Source organism: Aythya fuligula, chromosome 5 (assembly GCF_009819795.1).
Source record: "Aythya fuligula isolate bAytFul2 chromosome 5, bAytFul2.pri, whole genome shotgun sequence".
Classification (NCBI taxonomy): domain Eukaryota; kingdom Metazoa; phylum Chordata; class Aves; order Anseriformes; family Anatidae; genus Aythya; species Aythya fuligula.
In genome coordinates, this window is record NC_045563.1 from 54783272 (window position 1) to 54804749 (window position 21478).

At 37.8% G+C, this 21478-nt stretch overlaps 1 protein-coding gene across 2 annotated transcripts in view; it reads left to right on the forward strand.

Annotated features, from left to right (window-relative positions):
- The window catches only part of NELL1 (neural EGFL like 1), a 286549-nt gene that overhangs the window by 125278 nt on the left and 139793 nt on the right, over positions 1 to 21478 (forward strand). For both annotated transcript variants that reach the window (XM_032188786.1, XM_032188788.1), the window contains exon 13: positions 20970 to 21095. In XM_032188786.1, the coding sequence (XP_032044677.1) occupies positions 20970 to 21095 (126 nt within the window). The remainder of the gene's footprint in view (positions 1 to 20969; positions 21096 to 21478) is intronic.

Below are 21478 nucleotides of genomic sequence, written 5' to 3' on the forward strand. Positions count from 1 at the left end.
CAGGTTTTGTGAGCTGTGTGTTCCTGAAAAGCTGCCTATACTGCATTCCACGTACAGACAGTCTGTATTTATATTTTGTTTCTTCTTGTACCAAATTTGTCTGCATCCATTCCTCAGGGAGAAGCTTGAGGTTATGTGCGTGGTCTTTGGAAAACTCTCTAAAATATTTAGTAGTTTGGAAATGACTGGCAGTCTCTCTGTTCGTCATGGTACGAGTTGGGGTTATTAGATTGATAGGGAATCAACATTATGCTTTTTCTTTGTGTCTGCATTGAGTTGCTACAGGCAATTTTTATAGGCCCTTTTCACATAACTAGCTAGTAAGGAGAAATAGATGTAGAATAATGAACGTTTCACACTTACTTGCTACAGCTATGATAACACACACTACAGTAGACTGTGAACCTTACTACCCCTGGAAAAAAAATTTTAAAAAAATGGAGAAATAGTCAGAGGAGTAAAACTAGATCTTGCTACTGTTTGGCAATAAGTGTCACTTTAATGTGTGAGTATTGATGTTTCATGAAAAAAAAAAAAAAAAAAAAAAGCCTGATCTTTGAGTAAATCTGCTTATTAAACACACACACAGCTATCAGCTCAAAAATTTGGGAAGTTGCCAGATGTGGAAAGAAAAATTCCTCCCCACTTGCCTTTGCCCACTGAGAAAAAGGAATAATGGCAGTGAGTGAGTGCAAAGGACTGAACAATGCTGAATCTTTTGATCTTGACCTCCCTCTTTTTCTGTAAAACGAGAGCTTTTTTTTTTTTTTTTTCTTTCATTCAGAGGCTTAGGGGAAAATAGATTCTGAGCAGAGGCAAATATACCTTACCAGTGGTCTGTTCATTGCATGTGAAATAGTTTCACAGTGTGGAAACCATTCGCTGACATGCTTTCAGAAGTTGTCACTTCCTCTGCGAGATCACAGGTACTGTACCTCAGAGCACTGTGTTTGAGACACAGAGGTGATGGCAGACCGTTTATACAGCTGCTCTTACTAGACATGTTGATAGGCTAAGCTGTTGTCAGAAATCAGGGAAGATTTATAAACTGATTTTTGCTGCAAATATGTGGTCATTTGTAGGTTGCTTTTTCTTCTCTTGTGAATTTGGAAGGGATCACCCTAATTTGCTCCTGAATTGGGTGAGACAGTATGTTGACTTAGGCCATTCTAGGTGGTTTGTTTTCCAAGGAAGCTGATGGTACTCAGCCTTCTGCCATTGTAATGACAGTTGTCTTTAATGTTGGAAAAACAAAGGTATGGTTAATGTAATCAGAAATGAGAAAGGAGGAGCCATGTTCCCCCCGCTGGTGCAGTTGGCATGATTCTCTGCAGTGTTTGGTTCATTTAAAATAGCTGTTTATCTCCTCTGTTTAGTTGTTAACTCCCTCACTATAGGGCAAGTAGATGATCTGAAGTGGGGCCTGTTATGCTCCCTGCCTTCATTAATGGGACAGTTCCCCAGGGCAGGCCTTCAGTTGAAGCTTTCAGGCTAAGCAGAACATCATGATCAACTTGTGCTGGTGGAGCCTACGGAGTCTAGACTCAGCCTGTTACCACATGTCTTGCAGGGTGTGTGCCCCATTAATTTTTTATCCAGGAGTACATCTCATGGGAATTACAGAAGTCTTTGTTACATCTGGCAAAGCTAGAATATGCTTACGTGGTTTATGACCTCGTGTCTCTGCGATGCAGACGCTAATCTAGGCAGCAATGGCAGTCAACATAGCAGCTCTATTCTTTATTGTGGAAATGCTGTTGTGAATACTGTGGATTTGTTTCAGGCAAACAGTCTGGTAGCAAGGAGCAAACTAATCCTTAAATTGTGTAATTTTTCTCTCTAACAATACAATGAAGTGATTTTGTCTTTAATAGTATAACTAAGTCATCAAACACCAGCCTGTGGATACCAGGACTTTTTTGTTTATACTGCACTGTAGCGGGTATTCGTGCCACTCTGACAGCAATACTTGGATGAATATTTTGGTCTAACTAGGTGGATGATATCAAGCTTTAGAGCCTGTCTCTGTGGAGGACATCATGGCTTTGGTCTGCGGCTGCGTAGACTTCTCATGGAAGGCTTGATTTCTTTGCCTGCTTGTTCTGTTTTACTGGTACTGACATAACTGCTTACAATTATCCCTTTTGAAATGAATACAATTGTATCTGTCCAAAAGTGTTTTGGAGTTCAGAAATGTCTTGTGTGGTTTAAGGTTAATTTGGAAGTCTATCAGTTTCTGAGAAAACCATGTTGGAAGACAATTGTTTAAAGCCATAATACGCATTTCTTCTTATTGTACATTGATATCTGTTGTCAAACCAACTCCTTTATGTATTCAAAATGTTTGGGCCTTTTGTGTAGAATGTAAGACATCACCTGTCACTATTTCGTTACATGGACTCTAGATAAAGTGGCAGGTTAAAGATTGTTAAACTGCAACACTGCAAAATATAAACCAGTGAGATGCTGTGAGCAGAGGAAGAATTTCAAGGTAGTAATAAGTTGGCTACATCTAAGGGAAATTCAATAAGGAATATAAATCACTTTGGTCACCTTGGAAACAAGCTGCTCATCTGTCAGTAGCTATTTGAATTATTATTTAAATATTTTATTATTATTATATCAACAACAAGACTAATCATATGCTTTAATATGTGATGCTGTAGCACATTAATTTGCTGATACAACACCAAATACGGAATTTAGCATATGTGTTATAATGCTCTTTGTGTTTACTAGCCAGTTCTTAAAAACTCCCTGTGACTGAATTAAGATGGATGCTTTTGAATTTCGTGTCAACTTTGTGTTACTGCTTCTTTTGTTGCCGATTCTTGAGCAAATTACAGTATTTGGTGTCCCTTTAATTATATGCCTGTACTTAGGATATCAGGACAGAGACTTGCAGGGTTTTAAAGTGAGAACACCTGTATTTAAGATGAGCATGGCATGCACAGGCAGCATAGCTTCTTCTGCACCTACTTGTGGGAATTGAAGGTTGTTTTAATTGACATATATTTGAGCGTGTGTGTGTGTATACACTGATTATTTAAATAGTACAGATGATAGCTATTACTTGTATCAGCTTGAGATTTGGTGTGTGGGAATTCTCGTGTGCCTCATGATCTGAGTCTTGTACTTAAGTCAAAGAGAATGTCCTTGGGATGATACATTTTCCTTGTGTTTTAAGTAATAGCAGTTTTATGGGAGATTTATCAGATTACATGAATCTTGCACCTAGCTGGAAAACAGGAAGATTATTTGTGTAACCTAGAATGTGTAGATTGCATGCTGTATTATTATACTATGTGCTACATGGTCGTATTTATAAGAAATTTGTTTGCCTTCCTTTGGTTAGGAGTTCTTTATGCCACAGCATAAACCTCAAAATAATTTAAGCAGCAATTTCAATATCTCTATATCATTTATTTATTTATTTATTTTTTCTTAATGTTATCTCTAAAACCATTTTAACAGAGTTTGGTACTGGGATAATTTTCTAAAGTAAAGTTTGGTACTGGGATAATTTTCTAATGGCATAAAATCTTACCCTTCCAAAACCTTAGTGATGCTTCAGAAGCAGAGTTCAGAGTATATGACAAGTTGAGGCAAGTGGCATGTGCAGTTAAGATATTTTAAAATTAATAAACAGAAAGCTATTCAGAACAGACTGTAAAAAATGATGAAAGGGTTGTAGGGACTGATTTATGAGGCAAGATCAGAAGTTAAATGCATAAAGCTTGGTTGAAAGCATAGAAGGAACATAACTATCTTCAGGAATGTACAGGAATAAACAATTGGAAAGCTTTTTTTTTTTTTGTGAATTCAGGATCAACAACTAGACAACTTCAGCTGCTGAGATAATGGGAAAGTAGAACTACAGAACATTTTTTAATTTTTAAGGTTTCTGAAATACTGGAAGACAAGTAGAAACTGAGTCTTGAGAAATTTTCAGCTTTGTTAGGTCAGAGGATTGATTAGTCTATTGTGCTGATAGATTATTTCACTTCTTTATATTTGGATTTGTGAAAGCACTACAGGAGGACAAGAAACTGTTCTTTATTGCAAGAAAGCAGATGACTTTAAAACAAAGTATTTTTTAATCTTGAATATCAGTGTTTTGTGAGAAAGCAGCATGTGTTCTGTGTACAAATCTTGTTATTGTGCATTACTCATTTTTTCCTTGACATTTATTGTACTCAGAAACACTGATGCAGCCTAGATAGCATAGTCACACCTTTCCCTTTGATTTAATAGAATGTCAAATGAATTATCTCAAAAAGGCTGCTAGTTGTATTAAATGATGCTTTTATGACTCAATAGGGTTTCAATGCATCACTCACCTTAATGAAAAACAATGCCTAGCTAATTAAAATTGCATCTGTCAGCTGTTAAAATTACAGTTGTTAGCATCATTCTTGCAGGACTTTAGAGTGGAAACTTGAAAATTCTTGGGTTTGCCTTTCATTCTTAACTGGGTGACTAATTCTTTGTTCTATAGTACTTAAGAAATACCAAATTTGGCAATACAATTGGTTAGATTGCTTGTTTCCTGGCCAATGGAAATAAAGTTCTTAGTGTAAAATCATAGAATCACAGAGTATCCTGAGTTGGAAAGGACCTACAAGGATCATCAAGTTCAACTCCTGGGTCTGCACAGGACCAGCCAAAAAAATAGGCCAGACATCTGAGAGTGTTGTCCAAATGCTTCTCGAACTCTTGGTCTACCTCGGTCACAGAGGTCATCATCAGTGTTGAAGACAAAGGCAAAGAAGGCATTAAACATCTCTCCTTTGTCTATGTCCCTGTTTGTGAGGTGATTATCCTTATTAAGTAATGGACCAATGTTTATTCTGGTCTTCCTTTTGCTGTTAACATATTTAGAAACTAAAACAATAGCACTTTTTTTTATTGTCTACCACAGTACTGGCCAGTATAAATAGTTAAAATAAGAGAGTTTTGCTTAGAAGTACTACTTTCAGTACTATTGTTACCATTACAGAAATCCTATTAAACCAAAAATGCTTAGACCAAAACAGAGGATGTATTAAGGTGAGTTCAATTGTTATTTTTTACTTAGGTCGTAACCTTCTTGGTATAGGTGTAATTGTATGTGGTGTAATTGCTTAAAGTAACTAGGAAAATAAAACTAATATTCACATTTTAAAGAAAATGTACAGCACTGAAGAGATTTTCAGGGTAGGGCATAGCTGCATTACCTGAATGTTCCGTAGGCTTCCAACCCTAGATGCTGTCCCACTGGGGGAACCTGGTGTGCTGACTCTAAGGAACAGTACGGAGCGCAGAGTGGAGTGGAGACACCACGGCTAGGCTCTGTACCAGGTGGGGACTCGACTATTCTTGTACACACTGAGACCGATAAGCTGCACTTTTTGCTATCCTGAGCCAACGACCTGTCATGTTTTGACAAATGCTGTACCCTAGTGTACTTTTGCTCATTATAATATCATTATAATACCAAAACACACCTCCATCCCAAAAGCTACCCGCCTCCAAGATGCGACCACCCTTCACTGAGCATGCTCTGAATTTCTTGGAGCCGATTACCTTAAACGGAGACGGGAGAACTTTTTACCAATCATAACTGAGATATGCTTGACTAGAGTCACTCAAGCTCCACCTAAAATATAGAAAATAATATAAATTGGCCTAAGAGAGAGTGGGTGTTAGGGAAGATACCACCGTTAGGGGAGATACCATCACAAAGGAATACACCATCCCGAGGACCTCCTGACTGCTGGGATCAGTTGTGGGGCTGAGCCTCTCTTCCCCTCCCATTGGGATGCCTTTGGGTGAGATTTGAGCACTTGATTATACTGTGCGTCTCTGTGGAAACTTATAAATCTCTATAGAGTCTTTATGCCTTTTAACATGTTAATTTTCAGGCTGTGCACCTGTGTATTTAATGCATGCTAGCTTGCATTTGCAGACAGCAAATTATGGCCAGCAATCCAAAGAACCTTTATACCTGTTGCTGTAAAAAATTGCACTTGATTGCATTGCTCCTAGCCGTGATAGTTCTCACTGAACATGACTTTAATAAGTAAGGGCGGTTATACATTATTGGTGAATCTGTGATTGTGATAGTTTAGTGTCTTGAATCCGACTGGACCTGTAATAGTTAATCGGCTACACCCCTTAACGTGACATTGTAGCACTTTGATATAGTGAAGCTATAGCCGGTATCTTGATTTGTCTTGGACGTATGTGGATTAAAGCCACAGAATTGCTTCCATATAGTAGTTTGACCATGACTGCGTGAGCTAGCATTAGATATTGTTGAACCAAGCCCAGGAATGTGTTAATCGTGCTCTTTCCTCTTGATAGTGTCTTTCACACACACGATTGTATGAAGATCTTCCATATATTCTCCATTTTATACCAATAATCAGAGATATGATTATAGGTCCTGACTAGGTAATGAAAACTTAGAAATCTGATGTGCTGTTACGATGGCCACTAGTAGTTAAACACAGTGATAATTTTCAAATAATCTCAGCAATTTTAATGTGGAACACAGGAATAGAGGAAGTTTTAGCTTCTCTATTGGGATTACGTAGATTTGGGAAAGAGAAGAGACAAGGTTGCATTATGTGAGAAACTAGACGTAAGAGAATTGTTCATTATTAAAAGACACTAAGTATGAAGAAACGTCCTGTAGGAGAAAGAGAAATAAAAGCTATACATTCATACAGGAAAAGTACTATAAACCACAGGGCAGAAGATAAAGCACAGCTACACGCATTTAAAGGAGCCTGGAAAAGGAAGTCAGATTTCATGGACTTAAATGTAAAGCTGGTGCTAATTCAGTATCTGGATCACTATATATTCAAGCAGGAGGAAGCAAATGTTAAGGTGAAAGTATACACAGCCTTTCATCTCTAATGACACTAATATTTATTTCCATATGCGCTTCTCTGAAAATTCTGCAGAAAGCCATGTGGTCTAATTGATAATGACATTGCTCCTGAAATTGTTCTTTTTCTATGCTTTCTCAGCAAAATGAGCCATTCTAATTACAGTTTTGAGAAAGAAAAACACCCTTGGACTGTGATACAAGGGCTTTTGGTTGTGGACACGGAATGCCTTGAGTTCATCTCCTTTCTGTTATACCATCTCAGTCGTGTTTTACAGCCCCTCACCAGAAGTTGTAGTCTGTCTCCTTTGCTCCATAACAGTCTTCACATATGTACTCCTTGTTTTTTTCCTAATGCTTGGAAACCGTAGCTTGGTTTCATATCTGTATTTATTTGTTTATTGTCTTTGTCCAAACAGTAAAGTTATTTCTCCTTTTTGGTTAACATTCTCACTTTGAACTTAACTGAGAGGCTCCCTCTCTTTTTTCTCGAAGCATACACCTTAGGGATGGAAACAGTTATTTCTTTTTCTCCTCTTTACCCAAGTCCTAAAAGGGCTGTTATTCTTCTTGTTAGTAGAAGAGGAGGTTTCCATAGTATTTCTCCTCATCTTCGCCTTCATGGAGGACATTCTGTGCAGCTGTGCAGGGATGTGTGTGTATTAAAGTTTGTCCTCTATGCCTGTGCCTGCTTTACTGCTCAGTTTTTGCTAGATGCTGGTGAATTAACCAGCTGTCATTCTGTTTACCCGTTCACCAAAAGCTCATTGAAAGTATAGGTCCTCCTGTATAAACAGAGCACAGAATTTAAAGCAGTAATACTGGTTCAACTCTTTTTTTTTTTTTTTTTTTTCCTTTTTCTTTTCCTTCTCATTCAGTGTGAGATCTTTGTAGACTAAGGATATTTTGACAGCTGTTAAGCTAGCAATACCAGCTGTACAAAACCACACACAGATAAGATGCAGTTTAGGGGCGCAAAGGATAAAAACGATAGGGACATGTGAACAGAGCACAGATTTGTGGAGGTGTACATTAATCCAGGAACTTGCTAAGGTATGAAGTATGATTTGTGAAAAACTTTTTGTCCAGGATTCGAGGGCATTGTAGTCATTTGCAACTTCCAGGCCTATGAGGGGACCTTGACCTGCCAGTTCCACCTAGATCTCTCATCTGGTCTTGGCAGATAAAAATTGCTATTTCCTATTACATCTTGGTAAAGTCATGTTGATTTTCGTTGATGTAGGGTTTGTATTATCAATTATTTTCTCAATAAGAAAAATCAGAAACCTGTGTTAAGAAAACAGCTCTCAAAGATACTTCGAAGTGTGGTCTTCACAATCATGTGAATTCTGTGGACCACTTTACTTTTGATAGTCATCGCCTTTCTGGCTTTTAGATGTCTCTGGCAATGGTAGTATGTTTTCATAAAGCAGATAGTGTCCTGTCTGGCTGTACTATATGGGTGACTTCTTGTTTTTGGTTACAATGTGAGTAGGTTATATTGCAGTTAATTAAAAGAATAACAGTAGGAAAAATTTGTGGGGGGAAGAGAGTATTGGAAACTGCTGGAAATAAGAATTCTTTTGCTCTGCTTTTAGATATTGCCGATCTAGTCACAGCTTGTTTAGTTGTGCTCTTTATTTAATTTTTTATAGTTTATTTACAACTAATGCAAATTCACGAAAGAAATCAAGCTAGAATTTTGCTTTTTAATAGAGATGGTGTAAATACATTTCATATAGAGAGAGAAATCTCCACTCTTACAGTGAAAGCTCACATTTTTTTCATAATGTTTTCCTCTAGGGGGGGAAAAGAAAACCATGAAGTTTTCATCAGCTGAACTCTGACTGTTTTGCCTTTAAATAAAACTTAATCTAGTTTCAAAAATTGAGATAGCTAGCTTTGGAAACAGACCCCAGCAGTTGAAACCAGTGATGCAGATTCACCTCTCCTTTTTTTTTTTTTCCCCTCTTCCTTCAGTGGGAGATTTTTCTAGACTGTTTGCCACCTCAGCAGTGTGCATATGTGTATATGTGCACATGCATATGTATACACGTGCTCTTTAACATATCCACGAATTGGGATTTATCATCTTTTTTTTTTTTTTTTTTTTTTTTTCAGTGCTGCAGGTTGATTCAAAGATCATTGAACTTAGAGTATCTTCCTCTCAAATTTCACAAGGATTAGTTCAGCCTGCTGCATGCTTCGGACACTGTCCTTTGTTTCAGAGAATTTCACTGTGTTTTGATATTGCTGCTTACAGGTGGTTAGTCAGTGCTTATAGGTGAAAGCCTGCCTTGCTTGCTAATGCTAGAATTAGGCCTTATTGCTGGTAAAATGCTCTGAAATGTACATAATGATACCAGTAATAAAATAATAGAGTATCGTGACTAACACTGTAATGCTGACTCTGTTCCAGACCTCCACTCTCAGAGGTCAGGATGCTGCATAATACAAATTAAAATTCTGCTTCTGGGAGAGTCCCAGAAAGCTTGTTTGCATTAAGGCTCTTTTCCATTATTAGACATTGGATTCTTATCCAAACAAGACATGCTTAGAGTTAGCTTTCATGGACAAGGAGGGTTGGGTTTGCATCTCTCTGGTCATCTTTCATTCTTTGTACTTTGCCCACTTATCCCGGTGGGACTTGACGGAGTCTGAGTGAATGAATTTTTCAGCAGGTGATACTGTTAAAGGAAATAGGAAGAAAGACTTCATTGATTCCTTATGATGATAGAGGATGTGGTCATTCAGAGTTATTAGAAAGGAAAGACTAAGGGCATGTGTTCCAATATCATGTTACTTAACTGCATCTAAGCTTGGACTGTGTTATCAAAGGGGAAAGCGTTAAATCACTAGTTCAATTTCATAGCCAAAAGCAAAGCAATTAAAATAAAATTTAGTACTAAGCATTGAGGCAGGAATTAAGGTTGCAGGTGAAGAATATTTTTTATGATCATCTGTTGGATATATTTCTTTCTTTTACTGCTCCTCTTGTTTAGCTCACCTCAGGTTATGCCTAAGGAACGCAGTATTGTTGCAATCTCCAAAGCAGAAATGCCTCTTTCAGTAACTTGTGCTGTAAATCACATCTGATTATCATATATGCTAGGATGAGAAATACATCTTGTATTTTTCAGTTATGTCAATTAAGGTTATGTTTATATGGAAAAATTATTTATAATACCTGAAATTAAGGGTTTTTATTCTGCTGCTGTCTTCTATGTATTTATTTTTACATTACAAATTAAATTTAAAAAAGCACAAACAAGACTAGATTGTATAGTAAGGACATAGAACAAAGAAAGGTGTTTAGCATGGCTTAGAGGTATGCTTGGAAGAGAACTGTTCTGCAGTGATCTACAATTTTCTTACCTGAATAAGACGTTTGGCTCTAATTCTCTGTGGAACCTGGTTAAGGCAGAATAGCCTCTACCCATGAAAATAACAACACTAAATCCTCTGTTATGTTAAACCATCTGGTTTAGCTTCTGCAATGTTCCATCTGAATATGGGAGGACACTTCTTTACTGTGGGGGTCACAGAGCACTGGAACAGGTTACCCAGAGAGATTGTGGAGACTCCTCCCCGGGAATTATTCAAAACCTGCTTGGGTGCCATCCTGCGCAGTGTGCTCTAGATGATCCTGCTTGGCCAGGGGGGTTGGACCAAGATGATCTTGAGATCTTCCCTTCCAACCCCAACCATTCTGTGATTCTCTTGAAGTGGTGTGGTTGCCAATTTAACAATGGTGATGAGTATGCCAGTTTAAGTCAATATTTCCACAAGTATTTTTCAGCAGAGTTGGAGATAGGAGAAAAAAAAAAAGATAGAAAGATATGAGTAAATATGTGGTTGAAAAGACATAAAGAGAGAACATTTAGAAAGATGCAAATACTGCTTGAAGGCCATAAATAGAGAAGATAGGGCACTGTGTGTGCTTACCAACATGGGAGAGTACTTCTTCATTACCTGTGTACTGCTTTGCACTGCACAAATGATCACAGAGTGAGCAAATTACTCTAGTGTGAAAATAGCAGATTATTAATTTTGTGTGACTTTTTGCTGAGAACATATCACAGGTCTCATTTATTTTAACAGTGTATATTAAAAGTCATTATAGAATGCAAGAGCAGTAGTTCTCTAGGGACTGTAGATATTTTTAGGCATGGCAAAGATCAAAAAAAAAAACAACAAAAAACCAACAAAAAACAGGTTTCACCAGCATTTAATTTTTCAGAGAGATGTAGTGTCCTTCAAAATGCCACAGTAAAAGGTTGCCGTGGGCACAGGGATTCTAGATCAATTATATGGGCAGCTTTCTACAATTTATCATTTGAAGATAGCATCTGTGTGGATTTGAAAGAGTAAGCCAGTCAATATCCCAGGACATAGATAGGACGAGACAAACTGGGTAAGAGTATTAGGGATAAAAATAGAGCAGTGAAGCAAAAATTGTGGACAATGGTATAAGACAAGTGCTGATGGAGTCAGGTATTTAATGTAATTGCTCTCAGTATAGCGGCATGAGGAAAGAATTGTTCATTTTGATACAGTAATCCATTGTTAACCCTTAGCCATTAGTACTATCTGATAGAAGGGACTCAAAAGGTAAGGTATTAGCTGAATGAAAATGGATAGAATTATTTCAATGTATCATATTGCTTGGCTGATGTAGGTGAAAGGAAGAAAAGCAATGCTCCCCTCGCTTCTTGCCTGCTGTGCCCTCCCCTCCCTCTGCCCCAATGTAGGTATGAACTGGTATTGCGAAGGATGTTTGGAAAGATTTTAAAAATAACAATAAATAAGGAGGTGAATCTATTACAGAAATCTGACAGTGCTTTTCCAACAGCAGTATTTATTTTATCAGTGAGTACTGAGATCCGAAAAGAGTTTCTTTCATAAGTGAAATCAAAGCCAAAGCAAACAGGGCTTTGGGACTACATCTATATAATCAGTAAACCAGAGGCAATCTTTCTAAGGAACAGAGCTATTTCTGTAAGAATGAGGTGATTATATTGCTTTGTTTTCTAATGGGCTCTAATATATTTGGGAACAGTAGTAGCGTAACCTTTTATGTGACATAAACTTATGTAACGGTAACTCTTACAGTCAAGCATGCAGTAGTTAGATTTAGAATAAAATCTCATGCATTAAGAGCCTTTGAAGAAGAAAAATGGGTATAAGATCGGTACTAAATACTATGGGAGAATAGTCCAGTTAGATTTATTATGTATAACTTCCTTCTCTCTGTCCCTGTGGTAATACGTTGAGGTTTCTGTCATGATTTCTAGCCAGGGAAAGCAATTAACTCTCTCCATGTCATGAACAAGCCAGCTGTATTGTACCGATGAATACCAGTTGTGTAAGTGAATAGACTTTACAGATGATTCACATGTTTGTTAGCTACAGGTTCGTTGAAGGAGCATGATGCAGATTGCATCTATGTCGTCGTACTCAGGGTTTTAGCAAGGCAGTAACGGAGAGCAGTGTCAGACTGCAGATGCCAAACTGGAAAGCTTGCAGTTGTCTATGGCTGTGCCATGCTGATGGACTGTGACAGTACAGCTATAATTTACAGTTTGTCTTATGAAATCATCTTTGATGGCAAGAATTTCCCACGTGGGCCTTGTGATGAGCCTCGTTTTTTTCACCACCTTCTCCTCAGCATTTAGGAGATTCCCAAAACACCTCAAGCTTTAAGGAAAGCTATGTAGAATTCCTAGGGAGGAATATCATCATTTTCTCATCTTCTGTTGCCTGCAGCAGGATGGGAAGAACCAGTACTGTTTCATTTCTGATGAACTGCCAAGCATGACTGTGTTGAAGTTAAGCAATCTTTTCTTTATTGGGATACATGTTACCATAACCATGCAGCCGTTTATGCCACTGAAAAGGATGAAGCTTGGGTATTCCAATATCTTATCACATTTAGGAATTTTTATTTATTCCTAAATTAGCATTTGGAGCGAACCTTAACTAAACTTCTGATCTGAAAGAAGGGCAGCATGTACAAATGTGATTATTTCCTAACCACATAGTTGTGGGTAATGAATGAATGAATTTATAATGTGAACTAGTGAACATACTACTTCTAAAAAGGACAGTAAGCAGTTTTTCAGCTGTCTTTAAGGCAAGGCTAATAGGAAAGAGCAAGCTGACACCATCATGGGACTTAGAGCCACACAGGCTTACACCAAATTTCATATTTTTATAAGAGAATAGTTCAAAATGCATCACATCGTATTTGAATTGTATCCCTTTTTGAGCTTATCTTTCATCATTCTCTGAATTTAACCCTTACTTGTTGCAGTGTCCTTGGTAATATTGTCAAGAAGATTACTCTGACTACAAGCAAAGATATAGTGTTTCACTATGTAGTCGTGTTCTTGAGTGATACAGCAGTAGTTTGGTATCCCCTGAAATCCCTTGTGTACTCTTATCTCAGAGTAGACAACTTCTCTTGTTGTCAGTTTGCTCCTGCAAAGTTCTGAGAGCCAGCTACTCCTGTGGGGCCAGCACCGGCTTATACACGATCAACTCCATTTTAGTTGAAGTGGTCTCATTATAATCAGAAGCAGTGACATCTCACTTACTACTCTTCAGAGTGCTTTATACAGCTTCAGAGGGCATGAAAGTGTTCTTTGCTTTTTTTTTCTGGTAGACACCAGGTCATTTCCTAAAATGCAGATTTTTTTTTTTTTTTTCTTGAAGTAGCTGCTGGTATGCCTGAGGTTGTTAAAATACCTTTGGGTGATGAAGAACTTCTCTATGTGTTGTAATGCCCATGAGAGGACACCATGAATGTTACTCAGAATCTATGAATGGCACAGTAGTGCTCAAAGACATTGGTCTGCTCTGGATCAGCAGCTGGAGAGCAGGGATGGTGACACTCAGGTAAAAGCTATGAATCCTCCTGGCCTAATGGACTGTGAAACTGAGAAGAAGCTTGCTTGCTACATAGCCTGTCACAATCCAGTTAATTAAAGAGCTGACTGAGCAATGTATTAAAAAAGAAAAGTCTCTACACATACACAGGCACACTACTTAGTAACCTCATTGTGCTTCTGTGTGTTCTAAATACAAATATCAATATATTTTCAGAGAATAATTAGAAAAAAAAAAAAAAAAAAAAGGCTGAATAATCCAGGGTAAGGCAATCTGGATTCCAGTAAATTCTAAACATCATAGTGTCTGCTGTTATACAAGATGAATCTTGACTTGTTTTTGCTACTTGCTTTGGCATGTTTGAGCGAATGACAAAGATGCTGCTGTTAGCCAAAACCTGTTCCCCCAAATGTTCCATTCTGCTTTTTGTGATTATTTTTTTTGATGTGTTCTCTAAACTACATTATCATACGTGAAATCTGACTGAATATTTTAAAAAATAATTTATTTGCAACTGTCAGAGATGCCTTATGAATAAATTATCAACTGTCCCTAAGAACTATAGCTGCACACATTAAAAGAAAAAAAACATAAGACAATGAACATTTTCTGTTAATATATTTATCAAATGAATGAAGTCATTCACTTAGGGTTAAGAAAACAACTCCTTTCTGTTACAAGTAATGCATTGTTTTTATTTTCTTCACTATTAACATGTCAGTGGCAGCTTTCTAACTGATTTAAATGATCTCTTGCAGAAACTTCGGTTTAATAGACAGCTTTTATCCTAGGACACGTCAAGGCTCTTGAGGGCCATACCCCCAAACCAACCACACAGACATTTAATAATACACCGTAAATTGCCAACCTAATGATGGAAAATACAAGGGAGGAGTGGAACCACAAGTTTTCAGTTTGCCTGACAGGAGCCAATTCAGTAGAATTGTAAAAGAAAAAATCTTCTAACTAGAGGGACACTAGATAGTCTGGACAGCAAGCACTAAAGAGTCTTGTACTGACTTTGATCATATGATTGTGGTATTTTGAGGAATGAAGAGAAAAAATACTGTAGCTGAAATACCTTGGCTCCAAAGATTTGGTCACATTAGTGAGGACTCAGGTTATGAGAAGCTCTATTTTTTATTTTCATTTTTAAGGCAAAAAAAAGTATAACATAAAGCAATGAGAATAATCATTTGTATATTGGTGAAAGCATTATCAGGGATGGTAAAAAGGAGCTCATCTTGTGCCTAAGCAATACTTTAATGTCTAGGGCTTAATTTCACTAGAGGGGATTTTAGAAAGCAACCACTTTATGACTGCTGTGTGGATGCTTTTCTAATGTAGCTGGAAAAGATGTACCAAAAGAGTGCTCATATTGTGATCTTGGTGAATTCTAGTCACTTGCTAGAGTATGCATGGTAGAAGATTTAAGCCTAAAAGTGATAAAATAAACAGCTGGGGCTTTGGGGTGGAGACAGGAGGTGACTTTACTTGAATATCCTATTGTCCTTCTCAGGAATGTTACATTAGTTCAGACGTGGCCTGCTCTGCTCTGGAAAGTATGACTATTCAAGTGTGATTTGCATGTGAATATGTTTTTTAATGCTTATTTTTGTGTTTAACCTGATAGTTATACAGTTGTAATCCCTAGAGGGGCAGTTAAATTGATAGAAAGCAGATATGGAATACTGATACTTGTCTTGATCGTAAAATAGGTATATCAGTGTAAAGCACTTTTATGCTGCCCAGAGGAAGAGGGTACATCGTTTTAATGAAGCTCTCAAAGCGATAGTACTTTCTGATGTTATATTTATAGTTATTATATTGCTTATGGATTCCCAGGTGATGCTACGCCAACCCTAATTTACGGAGGCATTTTCAGCTAGCTACTTACTTTTGATGCTAGGGTAACATTTCTCAGCCTTGATGAAATGGAGATTTTCCTTTGACTTATCTGCTTTTGTTAGGAGTTTTTTCCCTGTCTGTAACTGGACAGCAAGTTCATCCCTCTAAGCCAGGAATGGTGAGGGTTGTCTGTTTGCAGCGCTGCCCTGCCTTGGAGGAGATGAATCGCTACCCAGGAGTCCAGGTTGGTAAATGGGTGTAAGGCTAGCTTAAACATTGGCAGCTAACAACTAGTTTTTTTCTTACTCTTCTGACTGAGGGAACCTGAGCTGCTGCCAGCTCACAGGGAGCTGCTGACTGCTGCTCTGTCTTGCTTTATGGTTCCCTGAAATCTCTTCGCGGAGGGTTGCATTGCACAGTTTGCAAAAACAATCCTGTGCTAAAGGTTAAAAACAAACCAAAAACCAACAGCAAATGAGTATTGGTTATGTGAGATATATGCAAAAGACAATAGGAGCAGAGGGGAAAAAAAGAGAAGCAGAGCTGAAGTCCAGTGAGTCTGGCAGCGGAAAGGAGATGAAAATGGGAGAGAACAGAATCAGGGAGAATTCAGAGAGCAAAAAATACATATAATGAACAAGGAACTCCTAAGTCAGTAGAGTGAAAACAGGATGTGTTTGTTTTTGCATAAGCATAGGGTGACTGAAATTTTAGGACCTCTCTTCTGCTCCGCTGCTGTTGTGCTCTGCTATTTTGAAAACTCTGTTTTATTTGATTCCATCAGCTTGTGAATATGCTGTAAGATTTAAAATCTAAAGAACAACAGAGGTTGGTTTCACATATTGAAAAATGTAGATTATTTAGAGTAGAGTTAAATACAGCTGAAATCATGGTTTAGTAATAACTTGTATAAAAGGGGGGCTGGCTGGGGAGACACGCCCCGGCCCCCGTCAATAATAATGTTTTCTGTTAAGGAATCAAGAATTAGATGTCAGAGCTTTCTGAAAAGCTGTCCTTTTATTCTCAACTTTCCTTTTCTGTCTATTCTTCACTACAGAGTGCTTGAAAATTGGAATTAAAGTTGGGAAAATTTGCTTTCCAGCCAGAAAGCAAGTAAATGCAAGACAGTTGCAACTTGAGTAATTGATTCTGATACTTAACAGATTTCCAAATAAATCATTTGATAATGCTCTGGAACACTGCATAGTTGGTTTCATTTTGTTTTGATTTGAATATCATTGTCTTCCATTATTTAAACTGTGAAGCCCCAAACAATGGTTGATGATACCGCTAATGTCCAAATGGATTATTATAAAAAGCACACAAACAGTCATTTGCAACAGCAGATGCAGAGCGCATTGTTTCCAAGATTGCTCATTTGTGGTTACAGGACTGACAGTTTAAAAAAGAGTAGGTCTCTTTCCCCTTTTGGGTGAACGGAAACTCCCATTACTATTAACAGGATCTATGCCCTATTTACAGTAGAGATTAATTGGGCTTGATGTGACTTTTGTTGGAGGGGACAAATGGAGACAAGAACCTCTAGTTGTGATTTGGTTTCTATTTGTAATCTATGTTTAAATATTTGGCAATAGGATTCCAAGTGGGACATGAAGAGGGTCAAGTGGTTTGTAAAGTTTATGAAGTATGTGTGTAGACGAGAAACTCTTTCACTGGCTGTGGGTTGGTAGGCTTGGTCATTTTCCCTGCGTGAAAGCTTTTTCTTTTCTTGTTTTTATTTTATTTATTTATTTTTAAATGCTCAGAAATTACCTTTACATCCGAAGTGTTCATTTTTCCTGTTTATTATCTCTGTGATGCAGCAAAGTTTTAACTTATTCTTTTCTTTCCTTCCTCTGTGCAGAGTGTACATGCACCAAATGTCTTTTTTATTTCATTTTGCAGTTTAATAAGCCAAATAGTTTAATCAGAAGTGTTTACTTTGGTTTAGTTATATTTGTTATAGAAATAAAATTCATTTTCCTTTGAACAGCCATTTTTTTTGCCCCAAATTGTGATTTGTATGTCAGACAGAGGCAGTACCATCGTGTGTCAAGGCATAACACAACTTGTATTGTATTTCTGTCTTGTTTTGGTTGGTATGAGATGACAACTGCTTCTGGTGAAGCAAAAAAAATTATATCAGGTGCTAAGCAGGTAGCTCCACTGAGGTAAGGTTCTTGTGCTTTGTACTCAGAGTGCACTCAGAGCATTGCTGGGTGTGCTGACACTGATGATAGAACATAACATGCGTATGTTTCCTTTTAAGTTCATGAACACTATTTAGAACTGTAAGGAGTAATGGTGATTCCTGATTAGCTGTAGGGTAGGTGAGTACAGCAGCAGAGAGAGCTCGGTGTAGGTAATAAACACTATTTGGGTAACTGTTAAGGAAACCCTTGAAGCCAGTAGAACAGCACTCACTGAACCAACCTACTCTGTAATGTAACAGTCCTTATGGAAAAGCTGAAGCCCAAATGCCTTTGTTGTTGCAAAGAAGCAGCTTATGTAGATGGAAGCTGTTGATATGTGAATGATCATTATGCTGTGTCAAGTCTCATTTTAAAGACCATAAGTATACCTTTTTAAAAGAAAAACAAACTACTTCACCAATCTGGAGAGAAACATTAATCATGTATTTTTATCACCTCAAAAGACCACTAGAAGATGAGCTCTAATATTTCAAATGTGACACGCAATCTATACTCATGAATCACAATTTGAGTTCCATTACAACTGAGCTGGTATATACCACTGTGTGCTTTATAGATTTTACTCTAACAATATTAAGTAAAAACCCAAAGCTTTTTGTGATGAATACCTAACCTTTTACAAGAATTTGTAAAATTGTGGCCTAAAACAACGACTTTAGCATTGCCCTTCAGGCTTTAACAACAAAGTACTACTGCTGGTTTTGACCTCTCAGTATTATTCTCCATAAAGGAAACACGTGTGTTAGTAGAAGGTTAATACTGCAAAGGTAAAAGAAAATGTGAAATACTGAAAGGATATGTGGAAAATGCACAGAGAAACACTGTGAAAAGAGTTAAATGAGCAAAGTTTGAAGAGAGGGGTCTTTTCTTCCTTCTGCTTCTTTTGTTAGGCCCAGTTCTTCTTGGACTCAAGGACTTCTGCTGTAACCCAGTGTTGGTTGTTCTCAGTTCCTCTATTTATAGTTAAGCCATCAATTCAAGTTCTTATTCTCCTTTTGAGAAATTCATATCGGTTGTGGATTTTCTTTTATACCTGGGAATTCTCATATTTGGTGTTACAGTTCAATTCCTCCACCTTTGAGAGTTTTAATCCTCTCGCTTCTCTTTGGGGGGAAGAAAGAGGAGGATTATTGTCCGGTGAATTTGGGGAGGAAGCTGGGGATAGAAGGTAGAAGCACATCACGTTAATTTTCAAAAGAATTCATTGCTATTTAGATATTATAGATTTATTCTCAGACATCTTTTCGTTCCACTCCCTTTAATGCCAGAACATTATTAGATATGCAAGAATAAAACTCCTCAAAGCTATATTCCAAAAGCCTATTAAAAAGAGTCTGCAAGCAGAACAGTGTGAACACACATCAACACCTGAGTGTTTCCCAAGTGGCTATGGCACTCGGTGGTGTGATAACAAGACGTGTGGGAGGATTTTTCTTGGCTTTTATCTTCTGTATATTGATGCCTCTGACTTTTTAAAATTCATTTCATCAAGTGTCACAGCAACAGAAACAACAGAAATGCAGGAGCGAGGTAGTTCAAGGTGTTTGCAGTGGTATACAAAGTCTTGCCTCCAGGCCATCATTTCTAATTCAGCCCAAGTTGGTAGCAGTTGGAAATCACTCCCAACTGACAGCTGTTTGGTGGCCAGTGCGAAGTGATTTAGTTCATGGTTTCTACTGGACAGACGTCTGTGGTGTATAGAAAGCATAAGCAGAGCTGGCATGGGTTTTGCTTTCAAGGCTGGAAAACCTGGGTGTATTTCAACTGCAGCTACTGCTGTTCAGAGAAGTTAAATAGGTTACCTGCATTTAAGCAACTAAGCAATTGAACTAACTCAATATTTGGACAATTAAGGCCCCTCTTCAGAGATTAAATGCTGATGACGTTGTACTAACCCCAATCAGCACTGTGTGGTGAAGGCTAGGGGAGCCTGTAGCTTGGTGTCTGCATGCGGCTTTGCAGAGGGGTGTGTTAGGATACCACACTGTGGGGTGACCAGCTCATCGGAACCTCACCAACTAAGGAAGTTCTCCAGCTCTGTTATTAGTTACTAGCTTTCTTGAGTGTGAGCAATCAATAACAAGGAGAAGGAGATATGGGAAAAATGAGCCTGATTCTTTTTTCTTTTGTGTGAACATGTGTAATACTAGAATTAATCTTTTGAAAGCCATGAATTACTTTATGTAAAATCTGTGCTACTAAGCAGAAAATCTATCTTGCTGAGGAAAAAAAAAAAAAAAAAAAAAAAAGAATTCTTCAGTATAATATCTGGTTTTGTGGGGAAGGAAGGGAGAATATTTTACAGTTTACAGTATCACTTTGGGATATTTAGACAGGGTAGTAAATGATAGGCTTATTCTCCATTGTGAAAACAATAATTTTGAATTTTGGGTTTGCAATAGCAGGAGAGATTGCTCAAGCAAACAGATATGAGGCGAAATTACTGCCATTCCTAAGTCATCCTTATTTATTTATTTATTGTATTGTATTGGGATAATGTAAGGAAAGCTAAAAATGGAAAATGGTCTTAGGCATCTGGCTTGATCTTCTGCCTGTGTGGGACGTGGAAGCAGTGCAGAGTGCTGTTCAGTAATAGTGCTGTTCTGTTCCTGGAGCAGAAGTTTGTTTCACAGACAGCTGGAATACTCACTGATCAGCTCTTCATTTGAATGTGCCTTGTAGTCATGCCATATCTGTTCAGCACTATAACCAGTATTATGTTGTGCAGAGTTCCCACGCCTTAATAATTTTGGCTACCTATGAGTCAGAGTTAGGATTTTCAGTGTTGCTTATTTCTGATACTGATTTATGCGTTTGAAAACTGCATCATTTTTATTTTTAATTTATATATAAAAATGTTCATGTTACTTTTTCCAGAGTTTTAATTTAAGAAACAATATTTTTAAATTTTTTATTAAGAGCAAGGGAAGGAACCCCTTCATTACTGTGTTGCAGGACTTTTGACTATACTTTAAGAAATAATTTTCCACTAAATTTGCTTCGTTCTTTGTTCTTTAATGCTGGAGTTCAACCAGATCACGTTTGGAGTTGTAAATGAAATTTATCTTCTCTTACTCTAATGTTATGTCATATTATTTATTTAACTGAGCCTGACTGTGACTTTCCTTGGTTCTTCTTCCCTGCAGATATTGATGAGTGTGCTGCCAAGATGCATTACTGTCATGCCAACACTGTGTGTGTTAATTTGCCCGGATCCTATCGTTGTGACTGTGTCAAGGGATATGTCCGAGTAGATGATTTCTCATGTACAGGTGAGCTCTTATGTATATAGCAATAGTGTTATCATACTCCGTGTGCTTTGTGCATTCCTCACTTCCTAATAATTCCCCGGGCCATACCAGAAGCAATGTTCTTGTTGATCCACGGCTGGTGTAATTGACACAAGTGTGATAGATAAAAATGGTATGAGGTACATTTCTTATGTGTGTGCCCCTTGGGATTAACTGGAGGGTGGCTCAGGAAGCTTTGTGATACCTGCACCTGAGTGCTGTTGTCGACCAGAACATTGTCCCTTCATGTCCTACCTCTGGATTCCATATGAGGTGGGCAGCTGGAGATCAGATCATGTCAGGTTCCTAGCACTGATGTGCCCATCACCTTTACTCCAAAGTTTCAGTCCTGCCTCTTCATGGGA